The sequence below is a fragment of the Lepidochelys olivacea genome, assembly GCF_965140295.1.
Source record: "Lepidochelys olivacea isolate rLepOli2 genome assembly, chromosome: 1".
Taxonomy (NCBI): domain Eukaryota; kingdom Metazoa; phylum Chordata; order Testudines; family Cheloniidae; genus Lepidochelys; species Lepidochelys olivacea.
This window is the reverse complement of record NC_140411.1, coordinates 143,552,429-143,566,599: the sequence shown is the minus strand read 5'-3', so window position 1 is coordinate 143,566,599 and position 14,171 is coordinate 143,552,429. Positions and strand designations below refer to the sequence as shown.

Sequence of the window (14,171 nt, the reverse complement as noted above, 5' to 3'; positions counted from 1 at the left end):
TCTGAACCCCAGAGCCCGCACTCCCTCCCGAACCCCAACACCCTACCCCAGCCTGGTGAAAGTGAGTGAGGGGGAGGAAGAGTAAGCGATGGAGAGAGGGAGGAGAGAGTTGGGCAGCGCTTTGAGGAAGGGGCAGGGTGGATCCTGGGCTGCACTTCCATTCAAAAAGTTATCTTGTGTGGAAAAAGGTTGGAGACCACTGCTCTAGATGGAACACCCAGAATCAAGAAATAGAAATAATTCACAGTTCGCAGAGATTTTGATAAATAAACAAACAAACAAAACCAACCTAATCATAGTGGGATGATCTGCAACAGCACTCATAATAAAGAGCACTGTTACCTTACACCCCACACACCTTCACAGAATTCATGTTTTCCTACCAAATCAGTCAAAGCAATAAGCCAACCTGCAAAAGGTCCCTGAGATGAACACTGTAGCTGGATTATTACAGGCAACACTTGTATATGCAATTTTACAAAGAGGAATGAAAGCTCATTCGTCATGCCATAAACTAAAATGACCAGAAGTTAAGAGAAATTAATTCTTCTTCCACCTCCTCAAATACAGTATTTTACAAAAAGGAATTGCATATTGGTCAATGCCAAAGACAGGATACCAGACTTGATGAACCAAAAATCTGACCCATTAACAAATCCTAAATCAAACTTCATCTTTAAGGAAACTGTAACAGACAATACTTATAAGGAGTATACAAATAATCATACCCCTGGCTGGGAAGCTTAACTGCTGTAGGGTTGCTGCATTTATGCAGTACCCAATTTGGGTCTTCTGTGAGATCTCTCCTAGGCAGGAATTCCAGTCTTCCACACCACGAACTGAGCAGTCTTGCAGATGAGTTACAAGGTCCCCAACAAAAAGACCTCTGGGACCATTGGCAGGAGAATCCTGCAAAGGTAAAAGGAAGTCAGACACACTACCATTCTTAATAATGCTGGGATTAGTTTATAGTTCTTCTAAATGTCCAAGAGACACTTAAGCTAATAAACTATTTTTTTGAAGAAACAGAAAACCTCAGATTATTAGACCTAATTATTTTAATCTTAGGCAGGACATTAGGAAAACAAACTCCTCCACAAAGAGTGTCTCATTTCATATACAAGTAGACCTCAATTATCCAAATCTCTCAAGGGACATCTGAAATCCTCAGGCAATTAGTTTCATTCAAATGAATGTTTTGTTTGTTTTTAAAAAAACTAATTTTATATTCAAGAGACAGAAGCTAACACCTCAGAGTTTCAGACAAGCAAGGCTCACCTATACTTCTGGGGGAGTGAAGCCATAATGTTGGAGTACACCAGGGAATTCTCCCTTTCTCTTCCCACATAGGACCTCAGTTATGTCAGCTCCTTTTTTATCCCAGAAAGACTTCATGCCTGTCATCTTTACCTATCAATAATGCTCTGAGTAGCTGATTATTCAAGAGATATGAGGTACTCCCTTTCCAGAAGCTCAGCAAGCTGCCTCCATTGTGCTCCCAGGTCCTACTGACCCAGGGAGCAAAGGATCAACCTGACAGTCTTAACACTGTTCATAGAATATCAGGGTTGGAAGGGACCTCAGGAGGTCATCTAGTCCAACCCCCTGCTCAAAGCAGGACCAATCCCCAATTAAATCATCCCAGCCAGGGCTTTGTCAAGCCCGACCTTAAAAACTTCTAAGGAAGGAGATTCTACCACCTCCCTAGGTAACGCATTCCAGTGTTTCACCACCCTCCTAGTGAAAAAATTTTTCCTAATATCCAACCTAAACCTCCCCCACTGCAACTTGAGACCATTACTCCTTGTCCTGTCCTCTTCTACCACTGAGAATAGTCTAGAACCATCCTCTCTGGAACCACCTCTCAGGTAGTTGAAAGCAGCTATCAAATCCCGCCTCATTCTTCTCTTCTGCAGACTAAACAATCCCAGTTCCCTCAGCCTCTCCTCATAAATCATGTGTTCCAGACCCCTAATCATTTTTGTTGCCCTTCGCTGGACTCTCTCCAATTTATCTACATCCTTCTTGTAGTGTGGGGCCCAAAACTGGACACAGTACTCCAGATGAGGCCTCACCAATGTCGAATAGAGGGGAACGATCACATCCCTCGATCTGCTCGCTATGCCCCTACTTATACATCCCAAAATGCCATTAGCCTTCTTGGCAACAAGGGCACACTGATGACTCATATCCAGCTTCTCGTCCACTGTCACCCCTAGGTCCTTTTCCGCAGAACTGCTGCCTAGCCATTCGGTCCCTAGTCTGTAGCTCTGCATTGGGTTCTTCCGTCCTAAGTGCAGGACCCTGCACTTATCCTTATTGAACCTCATCAGATTTCTTTTGGCCCAGTCCTCCAATTTGTCTAGGTCCCTTTGTATCCTATCCCTGCCCTCCAGCGTATCTACCACTCCTCCCAGTTTAGTATCATCCGCAAATTTGCTGAGAGTGCAATCCACACCATCCTCCAGATCATTTATGAAGATACTGTTCTCGCATGTTATACTGGCACTGGGTCACTGAACCAGTGTCGTCGTTATTCTCTCTCATTAGCTGGGACGGACATCAGTTTAAATTAACAAAACTAAAGCTGGAAGTTCACTCTAGATTTTTACTAATATCATTGAAAAATCAGGACACTGTCAGCTAAACAGCGTGTGTTTCTCAAAGAACAGAGTCTGCTGGATCCTGTGAAGTATTGCAGGATTTTTTAAAAATGTTTTTCAGTTCACCTAGTGGCAGCCTACACTACTCAAAAACCCCGATCCTGCCACTGGATCCATACAGGTGGATCCTGGAACCATCACAAAACTTAACTGAAGTTCACTCTCATGTATGTGTTTGCAGGATTAAGACCCAAGCTTGGACTACATATGGCAGAAAGGGAGAGGAACAAAATCAACTGCCTGTTCTACATCAAGTGTGAATAAACCCAATCAAGGTCATGTGAGAATGCACAAAATTCTCCATCTTTTTTAAAAACTGCACTTGGTTTTTCTAGCATGTTAATCATCATAATCAGACTGTATTACATGCAAGATTGTCCTCTGACAGTGAAATATAATATAAAATTATCTGAGTACACAGAAAATTAAACAAATGGAAAAATTTCATTAATTAAGTGTTAAGGTTGTATAATCCAAACGTCTACTGATCTGACATCAGAAAGAAATGAAATATTCAGTTAAGGTAAATAGATAAAAATACATCTTTATTCATTAAATAAAATAAGTTTAAGATTAAAATAAAATGAATGCAAAACAGGCAAGTCAACCTGTAAAACTCACCATTACCATTTTTAATTAACTGACATATAATACTTCTTATTCATGTGCACTTTGTGTTGCTCTAAGTAAAAACACTAATAATTTGAAATGTTAATAAAATACACATAGTAAATTATATTAACTTGGTAGTTAAAGAACAGTCTTTACAGACCATTTCTTTTTGTTGTTTGAGTTATTAGGAGGAGGATAGGATGTCCAAAAGTGCCAAAAGGGACTTAGGCGCACAAGTCCAGGTGACAGTCACAGGGACTTGTGCTTCTAACGCACTTTGGATGCCCTATCCAAAATGTTTTGTGGTCCAGCATAGAAATGTTTTGTAAATGTTAGTTCTGTGCTCTAATGAAGTGTGTTTGTCTATACAATTTCTTTAGGCAATCTTAACTGAAACAAGATTTTTTTCAAATGCCGGAAGAAGAATTTTCATGCAGTGATCAAAGTGTTCATGCAGTGATCAAATTTTAGCCAATGAAATGTTTCAGGTCACATAGCATATAATTAATCATTCAAGACCTGTTCATACCTCTGTGACCTCAGTGACAAGTGCCCCAACACCCGTGTAGTAAAATGGGAAAAGAATTGCTGGCAGCAGGAACAGAACTATGAGACTCGCAACACCAAGAACAAAATTATGCCAGACACCTACAAAGAGAATAAAAAATATTGACCTTCGAAGGAAACACTGGCACAAGTAACTAACAAAAAAGTGTTTCTGAACTGTAAAATATCAGTGTCTTTCCAACTAACTTTCCTGGAATGACTGCAAGTAGCTATGAACACAATTAGCCGACTGATTTATGGATAAAGGTCCCAATCCTGCAAAGACTTGAGCACATGAATTACTTTACCAACAGGAGTAGCCCCATTGAGGTCAATGGGACTATTCATATTCATAGAGTTATTCAAGTGCTTAAGTCTTTATAGTATTAGTGCCAAAGCAAGCACTCCTTTGGTTATGCAGCTTTAGAGTCTCTTAAAAAAAAAAACCATAGCAAGCATGATACTGATATCTGCCACATAACATTCACATCTTCACGTAAGTCAAATGGGAGAGAGAGGAACTGGGGTGGTTTAATTTGTATTAAACTGATAATCAACTACAATGACTTTTCTTTATGCAGTGGTACCATATATTCAGTGGGGGAGAATATAAGTCCAAAAAAGGAAGCAGGGAAGACACTGATAGACTCCCAATAATCATGCTACACTAAGTCTTTAATAAAATACTTATAAAATGTTGAGTGGAAAATCTGGGCCCAAAGCTGTCCCAGGAAACTACTGTGTGCAATCAGCACTTCCTAGTCTATCACTTTTCTTACTAAGGCAAGCATAAGCTTCACAGGAAGCTGTGTGAACTTAGGAAGCCAAAAACAGGGTTACTTTCAACACCTAGCACAGAAATTTTCCAGTTCTACTTGTTTGCTTGGACAAAAATAGTCTGTGTGGCCAATTCATAGCAACTTTCCAGTGACGGAGTTTCCTTACAGTATCTTATCTTGTTGAGAAGGATATGATCCAATTCCACATTTACAGTACTGTAACGATTTATTACATAAGAGAAAGTTCAAAATCTTTTAAACTCATTTTTCTCCCACGGTATTTTTCTCCCACTCATTTTTCTCCCACTGGACCAATCATAAGATGCAATGGAATCTCATGATAATCCCTTGGGACACTCACTGTGAGTCATCATTATGAGCCTTATAAAATCTGATTTCTCCTTCAGGATTCTGAGGCCACAGAAAGGGAATGTGAACCAAAGTTCTGTCTGTGCAATGCTCCAGTTAAGGGTTTGTTGTTATTTCCATGAATAGTTCCTTTTTAAAGGGATTTCTTTCCATGTGGGTTTTAAATCACATCTGACTGAAACTAAATTGGCACGTAAACTAAAACCCTGAGCATGAATTCCCCTCATCCCAAAGTAAAATAATGAAAACAACAGTATAAATTAAATAGGCAACAACCATTTCATTTTAGCTTTCATGCCATTTTTTAAAACGCACAATTACTTTAGTACAGCTTGTAATGCAGACAGTACAGTTCATTATGTGGGAATGGGGGCAGAGAAATCTAGAAGAGTGAGTGATTTTATCCATCCCAGATACGCAAAGCAATAAAGGTCTGAAAGATTGAGGCTGGGAGGTCAATTTAATTTTGTCAAAATATTTACATTCCTTAAAGGTAAATCTCAGGCAGCACCCTTGATGATGTCTTCGATGTATTTAAAAAGACAAAGACTTCACAAAGCAACATCAAAAAAACAAACCAAACTGAAGACTCAAACAATTTCTTAAAATCTACTTAATTCTCATTAAAAAGTACATACATTCCAGTGACTCTTCAAAGATGCTACAAGAAACGTACCCTCCTCTGAGAAAATATTTTTTTACTTGGGAATATAAATAGAGAACATGGAATTCTTTTGCTTTTATCCAAATCTCAACCTTTATTTTAACACTCATTCAATATTATTGAACTTATGATGCCATCTGCTGCACAACAAATATACTTTTTTATATCTCAAAAGTTTGAAAGGGCTACAAAAATAAACTTTCAGTGTATATTCCCTACTTCTTCAGCAATCATAATAAAAATCTGATTTCTATTATTTAAACTTAGATTTCAGGTCTTCAAAAGTTGGAGTAAGCTCATTCAGTTCCTCAAATAAACAAATAATCAGCAATGCCAAACAATGAAGCTTTTAGTAAAATTTAATGCACAATATGCCTAATCATCGTTAAATACTCCAATCTCATCTTTTAAAATGCATTATTAGCTGTATCAAAATGCACTTACTTGATACAATTAACTGATAACTGTTCATTCAAGTATGGCCATGGCAATCTGCCTCTACTGTTACCTGTCATCACTACATACATTTCCGTTTACTGTTTCAAGCTTGGCAAGAGTTGTTCTTGGCATTTATTAGTCAACAAAAAACAGAATTCATTTTTAATCATAGCTTACAAATGTTATTTGCTCCCGCACAAAATGCAATAGTGGAAAGCAGCTGCAATGAGGCATTTATGGACCTTGACCTCTCCTCTTTTTCAGTTCTGTCTGGGCTACCTGGACTGTGTTTGACTTTTAAAGAAATGGTCAGTTTAAAAGGGGGAAAAAAAAAAAAAGATATGTCTACACTGAAAGTGCTTGGTTTATTGATATGTTTGGGATATAGAATTACTTTGTTTTGCTTAACACTGCTTAGCTTTGGTGTGCTCTGCTTAAAAGCTCTTTTGCAACAAATTATAGCTGCAGTACTCAGTGAAACAACAGATTTCCAAAGTCTTTGTAAAGCAGCAATACACTAGGCAGACCAACATACCACTTTCCCCAGCAGTAACAGAATCCTTGCGTCTCCAAATTCCTACAGCATTGGTGGAGGAGCTCCACTGTGTGGTAGCTGCAGGTCTCTCTGGTACAATAAGCCCCAGACAGGAGATAGAGTTTATAACTCCAGGATCATTTTGAACTACAAGCTGAATAAAGAATTGTGTGTTTCCTTTTGTGTGTGTTTCAGCCCCCTTCCTTCCTGAGGGCAACCTTAAAACCATAGAATAGATAAGTGGTTCTCAACCGGGAGCCCATGTGAAGCCCAGTGCCCCTAGCCCCAGCGCTGAAGCCAGGAGCGGCGTGGGGCTGAAGGCGGTACGACCCCCCTGCCCAAGCTGCGAGCAGCAGTCCCCCCACCCCAGCCAGGAGCAGTGTGGGGCTGGGAGTGGCGCAGGGCTGATGCCAGCACCCACTCAAGCCCTGAATCCGGGAGTGGTGTGGGGCTGAAGCCAGCAAGCCTCCCCCCGCAAGCCAGGAGCAGCGGGGGGCTGAAGCTGGGAGCCCCAGCATCTCCCCGCCCCAAGCTGGGAACCACACCGTTCCCCATACACAGTCCCTAGCTACACCCCACCTGCACCCTGAGCTACCCCCCTGCCGGCACCCTGAGCTACTCCCTTCACTTCATACAGCCCTTAGTAACTCCCTCCCTGCACTCTGACAGTTTTCAAACTTTTTGAACTCTCCCCCCTTTGAGTTATATTTTTTGGTTGCGTCCCCCCCACAGCCCAGAAAGGCTGGGTGGCCTGCTGAGTGAGTCAGGGGGTGGAGGTGGTGCTCCCTCCTTGGACCCCGCTGTGCAGAGCTGACTCAAGCCCTCCCAGCTCTTGCCCCCCCAAACAGAAGTAAAACTATGCCTATGCCTAAGGGTCGCCTCCCAGCCTGGAGACCCGAGTCCCCCTGCTGAGCCCTGGCGTTTTTATAGCCTGTTGAGGGGGGCCTCAGCAAGAAAAAGGTTGAGAACCCCTGGAACAGATGACTAACATGCTGTGTTGAAATCCACTCAGATTGCATCACTTGTAGAACAGGGCAGTAATACTGCCATGGGGTGTTCATCTGTGACAGGTAATCCTGCCCAAATTTCAACACCTGTACTGGCTGGTCATTATGCAGCTAGTATGCTTCAAGGCTTTACTATTAGTATTTAGAAATATGCAAAATAAAGAATATAGGCCATGTCCACTTAAAAGATGTTTTCTATTGCTCTAGATCAATGCACTGAAGTTGAAGTTAGAAAGTTTGGTGCTGCTGACCATTCCAAATCATACAGTATCATTTTTTTAAATGGAAAAGGGAACTTAAGAGAATTAAATACACAGACACCTAGAGAAGCTCCTCTTACCAACCATTCCTGACATTAATCCACAGGCCATCAAAATGGAGAAGAAAAAAAGGTACAAAAGACAAAAAATCTCTACAGTTAAAACAGCAAGGGGCAACCCATATTACATATTATGTCACTCTCATTAAATGGTAAAAAGGAAATTACATCATTTTCTTCATATTTACTTTTTAAACTCATAACAACTAAAACTTTTCATATTGGTTAATATGTGGCTTTTAATGTTTAAGGAATAAAAGTGCTTACGAAGGATCAGATTCTTATACTCTTGCTTACACTGAGTAACACCGTATTGCAAGAGTGCGTCCATTTAATTCAATAGGAGTACTCATGGAATTAAACTATTCAGTGTGAATAAGGGTATCAGAAATGGTGGGTCACACTATGTATTTTGTAGTTCATTTCATGTAAACACCCATTTTTTCCCCGATTTTATTCCATTTCCCTCTCCCATACCCCTCCTTTCCCCCCAAAAAAGCCAGTAAGGTTTCTCCGGTTTGGGAGAATCACAGCCCCATTGCTGGAAGTTACCAGGTCTTGTTGCTTTTATTATAAGTTATGCTGAACTTATTTATATTTTGTAAAGACAGTAGGAACGGATACCCTAACTTTTATTATTTATAATTACTCATTTTTAAAATGACCTCCCAGGAAACTCAAGCTGTACGTCCAAAATGTTTCCTACAGCTATACTGCCATACCTTTTATTCCTAAATTGAATCTAGCATACAACAACTTTTTTTTTTTAAGTTTGTTCCACCTCTTGGAGACTAATGTCTTGTTTGAAAAAACCCCCAAACAAGATCAGTATGGGCGGTGTTACTATACATTTTCTCCCCATCACCCAACAATGTATCTCAGTCTCAAAAAACAGAGGGACCACCTTTAGGGGGAAGAGAAGATTTTAGTCTGCTTGTCCATTCATTTCCTGGACTCTCCACCAAGATTGCCAAATAGGGTGCCACATGATACCAATTTTGGAGATGTTATTCTTTACAGGGACATTTGCTCATCAGTAACTAGACTAAAACCATAAAGAATTGAAAAACATGATGGTGTCTTCAATGTTAACCAATACTAACACATGCAAAAGAACAACTTGTTGGACAGATTAAGATTTAACATAACACAGACTCTGTTACCTGCACAAAATATTCTCAACTGCTGGACTGGAGATATAAGTTGCAAGTGGGTGGTAAAGAGATCGACAAATGCTCCAGGATATACAATAAAGATAAAAATCCCAAATCCATTAAACCGTACTTGTTCTCTAAAGAAAAAAGAAAAATGTTACTGCAAACCAAAAACTAATGACTCTATAATATAAAATAATGATTCTTACATTTTAGAGCACAGTAGAATCTTACAGCATCTGTATGAAATTCAGTTTAGCACAAAATACTAGCTTAAAAGATAATTAAGCTAAACTTTGTTTCTTGTGTAAGTACCCAATTCTAAACAGAAGGAAAGGATGACCCCAATTTCCCAATTTGTAAACAAAAGACAGAAAATAAGTGATTATTTTTTAAACCATCTTTAAAAAAGCTTTTTATGTTTTAATATTTTGGGGGGTGTTTTTTTAAGTAAAAAATAATTGCAGTTAGGAGTCAGTTATGAAATGGACCAGAACTGATCTTGCTCAAGAACTACCTAGAAATAGCAACAGAAATGCTTTTCTCACAACACCTGGATTTTCCTGAATTTATCACTCTTTCCCCTCAATGCACTTAAAAGCAATTTGCAAGCTAAAAGGAGTGCTGTGCCACCTGAAAAGAGAAACATAAGTTTCAAATATCCATGTAACACAGAGAAGAAACAAAAAAAAAAGAAAAAAAAAGAAGATGAATGAAGTCAAAGGGCATTAGTAACTGACAGGGTGCATGGGGTTTATATCCACATCAGAGTTTTGAATTAGTATTTTTTAAAATGGGAGTTATATTTTTGGAATTATTAGATAAAGCTTATGTGAACCGTAGGAATTTCACAGGGTTTGATACAGGCTTTATAGCTCCTGTCTGTTTGGATGTGAATATTATGGACCAGTCCTGTATCTGAGCTGTCATGCTATACATGGCTTAACATTTTATATATTTACTCATATTTCAAATGTTTCTTATCATATGACTGAGGTACATGTACAATAAAAGCTGGTACAAAGCTCACTGAATGAATCAAAAACCCGATAAATTCCTTCCAAAGCAGTTAATCCATCAGAACTACCTATAAAACAGGATGATCAACAATGACCCCAATGTTCACGTCTACCCATAAGCTCGGGGAAGGGGGAAAAGTGGGAGGAAATAGGCTTTGCAACGTGTCCTGATGGCCAACAGATTCATATATCAAACACTGGGCAATAAAGAGTTCCAGAACCAAAGGTCCCACACTGAAATCATCTTGCCACCAGCTGCTTCCAGTTTACAGCAAGTGACAGTTAACTAAAGCCCTGATTTCAACTGCTGCAGTACCACATGAGGACAGACGCCTTATTCTCAAAGACGCTAGGACTCAAACCATTCAGGACTTCATCAGTCAAAACCATCATCATCTTGAAATGGTCCTGGAAATGAATTGGAGGTCTCAGAGCATAGGCGCGATGGACTCCCATGCGGCACTACTCTGACAAAATGCTCCTAGCACATCTATTCAAGAAAATCTAAATGCAGGGAAGCGTCTGAATAAGACATTACAGTACAAGACTTGAACTAGAAGAGAAAAGTTGAGACAAGGAGAAGAAAGGAAAGGAAGTGGGAGGAAAGAGAGAGCCTCACTTCTTCCAAAGATGCATCTTCAAATGGTCTATTCTATGTTGGGCCACTCCATTTTTCTGTGCTTAAATAATTTAAAATGAAATTTTCTATATAAGCTACAATCCAAACTCAAATGCTCAGAACCTTTGCCACAGAACATGAGTGAAGATAAAGTGCAACAGTGTAACAAATAGTTAAGTAATTATGTGATATAATCTGGCTTAAAAAAAAAAAAAAAAGTGTACCTCTAGTGCCAGAATCTCTGCAGCTGCACATACCTACTGGCTAGCTGCATGCCCAGTCACAATAAACGTGAGAGAAAGGAAGAATACATCTTGGCCCTTCTTGTGATTGGACCCTCTGATTAAGGTGGAAGTCCAACACTACCTTACTCAGAAATGTAAGATGAGGTTGCAAATAGACCCTTGTCTTTATAGAAAGCTTATATGGGAGGGGTGGGGCAACTAAAGCATGTAGTTCTGCTATACTCCTACCTAAGGTAATCATCTCCAATAATGCTACTTTCATGGAGAGATGTAAAAAGGAACACACAGACACAGGCTCCAAAGGTGAACCTATTTGAGTCAACAAAACTAGATTTGGATCCCATGGATACATGGGGTCCATCACAGATGGAAAGCGTTTGTCCAGTCCTTCCAAAAATCACAGTCATTGGGTTTATAGCGGGGCAGTTACCCCGCTCCTGAGAGAAAAGGCTAGGCTGATTGGGGAAGCAGCCACAGCAGGGGCCACGCTCCGATCAGGCCACAGCTGGCCCTATAAAAGGGCTGTGAGCCAGGAGCTAAGTTAGTCTCTCTCTAATGGTGGAGAAAGAAGGACCTAGCTGCCTGGGAGCAAGGTACCAGAGGTAGAGAAGTGCTGGGGAGCTCCAGCCTGGCAACTCCCCAGGCTACAGGCCTTGTACAAGGCTGAAAGAGAGGTACTGGGCTGCAGGGAAAGGCAGCAGGTCCAACCCCCCCTTGCCAGTGATGAGTGGTTTACAGACTGCAGTCTGCCCCAGTGAGCAGGGGCTAGAAGATGACTGGCAACAGCCACTGAGGCAAGGTGGGGATAGAGGGTTGGGGGTTCCTCTGGGAGGGGAGCCCCAGAGTGTGGGGGCACTGCCAGGGGACAGGACCCCAAGGTAAAGGGGCACTGGGGTCTGGGAGGGACATGGGGGCCAGCAGCAGGCAAGACACTAGCCAGGAGGAGGCGCTCAATACGCTGGAGGGCTAATTCCCAAGATGACACGCAGGAGGCGCCATGCCAGTGAGTCATTGCTTCGCTACAAGGTTGGAAAAAAAATACACCTTCCTCCTATAGGAGGATAAAACATGTAAACAACTGCCATGTGAACTCTCATGGAACTGACAGAGAGCCCTTTAGGTGGAGTAAATATTCCAGAATATGCTATAGGGAAGACCACATGGGAGGAATACCTCCCTCTTGGAACCATATGGAAAAACATTTCCATTTCATCAAATAAGTGTATCTGGCATCAACCTCCAAGGAACACTCAGTTCGCTGAGGTGTTAACCACAGAAAGAATCTGACAGTTCCCAAGTTGTGACCTGCTCTAGAACAAGAAAGGCGACAATTCCTGTTCACTTGAGTAGCAAAGAGATCTCTGGCATTTTCCACATCTGAAAAATGGATCCTGCTATGTCCATTGTGAAGGACCATTCATCACTCCTGCTGAATGTTCTGCTGAGATGATCCATCAGATAGCTGTGAATGTCTGGTAGGTGCAAAGCTTTGAGTGCAATAGCACTGTTGATGCAAAAGCCCCTAAGATCTATAGCCTCCTAGCAAAGACTATTTGAACTTTCACCTTCCTGCCTGTACTAACGGAACAGTAGTGTTGTCCATGAGAGACTGTACAGTGCACCCCTTGAAGTGGGGAAGGAATTCCTGACATACCGGGTGAATCCTTTGTATTTCTCAAACAATTATGTGGAGAGTGATATCTTGATCTGACCAAAGTAACCGAATCTGGAGGTCCCCAGATGAGCTCCCTATATCCCAGGGAGCAGGAATCCATAACTAGTCCTGGAAGATAGGACTGGAGGAAAAAGAACCCCTTTGCATATACTGGCAGGGTCCACCCACCAATCCAGGGATGACAAGACATTTGCAGGCACATGAGTCAACATGCCTAGCAAAAGGTGGGATGGACGGTAGATGAACTGCAACCTCCCCTGCATGCCCTTGAGCTGAAATTGGGCATGTTGAATCATAAACATGAAAACTCCCATGTGTTCTAGAAGCGTCAGACAATTCCTTACTCTTGTACAAGGACAGGCCTTAAAGTCTGCACAGTTCAATGCTGCCCAAAATATGGCCAGAGGCAAGTATGCTCTCATTGAATTGGAGTCAAGAACTGCTCCTATAAAAATCTATCCTTGTACAAGAAACAGCGTTGACTTGTCCTTGTTCATCAACAGGGCCAGGGAACGAAAGAAGGACTGGATCTTTTCAATGCTGACCTCCACCGGACATTTGGATCAACCCCAAATCAGCCAGCCACCCAGACAAGGGAATACCTGAACACCTGTCTTCCTGAGGCGTACTGCTACATGCACTTTGTAAAAACTTGAGGAGCAGAAGAGAGACCAAATGGGAGAAATCTGAACTGATAACGTACATTCACCATGACAAAACTTAAAAACCTCCTGTGGCTCTGGTGAACGGCCAGACAGTAAGTATCCTTCACGTTGAGGACAGCATGCCAATCACCTGGATCTAGGGACAGGATAATAGAGGGTAGGGTAACCATGCGACACATCCTTTTTACGTATTTAGGTTTCACAGATCCAGACCAGGACTGAGGCTTCCCTTGCATTATGGAACAAGAAAGTATCAGGAATAGAATCCCCTTCCCAATGTTGAGGAAGAGCATATTCTATGGTTCCAGATTGTAAAAGACACTGGACTTTTTGAATGAGAACAGTCCTTCCTATAAGCTGAAAAGGGACAGGGAATGCAGATTTAGAGGAGGGATAGAGATAAACTTCAGGGTATAACCCAGTTTCACAGTGCTTCAGACCCAGTGATTGGTTGTAATATGGGTCTGAGCACCTAGGAAGTGGATAATTTGTTGCCAAAGGGAGGGATGGGAGAGATCAGATCTTCACACAGTGGTACGCGGACCTCAACTAAGAAGTTAAATAGACTGCTCAGATGTTGTAGGTTGCCTCAATTAAGTTAAAGCACAAGATGGAGTTGATGATCTCCATCTCTGGGACTTGCAGCATATTTTAAATTGTTCAGGTTTCCTTAGATGAGGGTACAATGGATACCCTTGGAGAGTCTGAGGATTAAACTACTTACACTCCAGTCCTTAAGAGGAAGTCCCCAGATAACTAAAAGTTGCCCTAGAATCTTCTAGGGAATACAATACTTTTTCTGTCTTCCATGAAAACAAATTAGGATCCTCAATTGTCCAGTGGATCTCTGCTGGAATCCCAG

The 14,171-nt window shown here is 41.2% G+C and overlaps 1 protein-coding gene across 1 annotated transcript in view; it reads right to left on the bottom strand.

Annotated features, from left to right (window-relative positions):
• The window catches only part of MBTPS2 (membrane bound transcription factor peptidase, site 2), a 47,776-nt gene that overhangs the window by 17,233 nt on the left and 16,372 nt on the right, over positions 1–14,171 (bottom strand). Inside the window, exons 5-7 of the mRNA XM_084617757.1 lie at positions 9,096–9,223; positions 3,805–3,923; positions 729–909 (exon numbers count right to left, since the gene is read on the bottom strand). Coding sequence (XP_084473883.1) covers positions 729–909; positions 3,805–3,923; positions 9,096–9,223 — 428 coding nt within the window. The remainder of the gene's footprint in view (positions 1–728; positions 910–3,804; positions 3,924–9,095; positions 9,224–14,171) is intronic.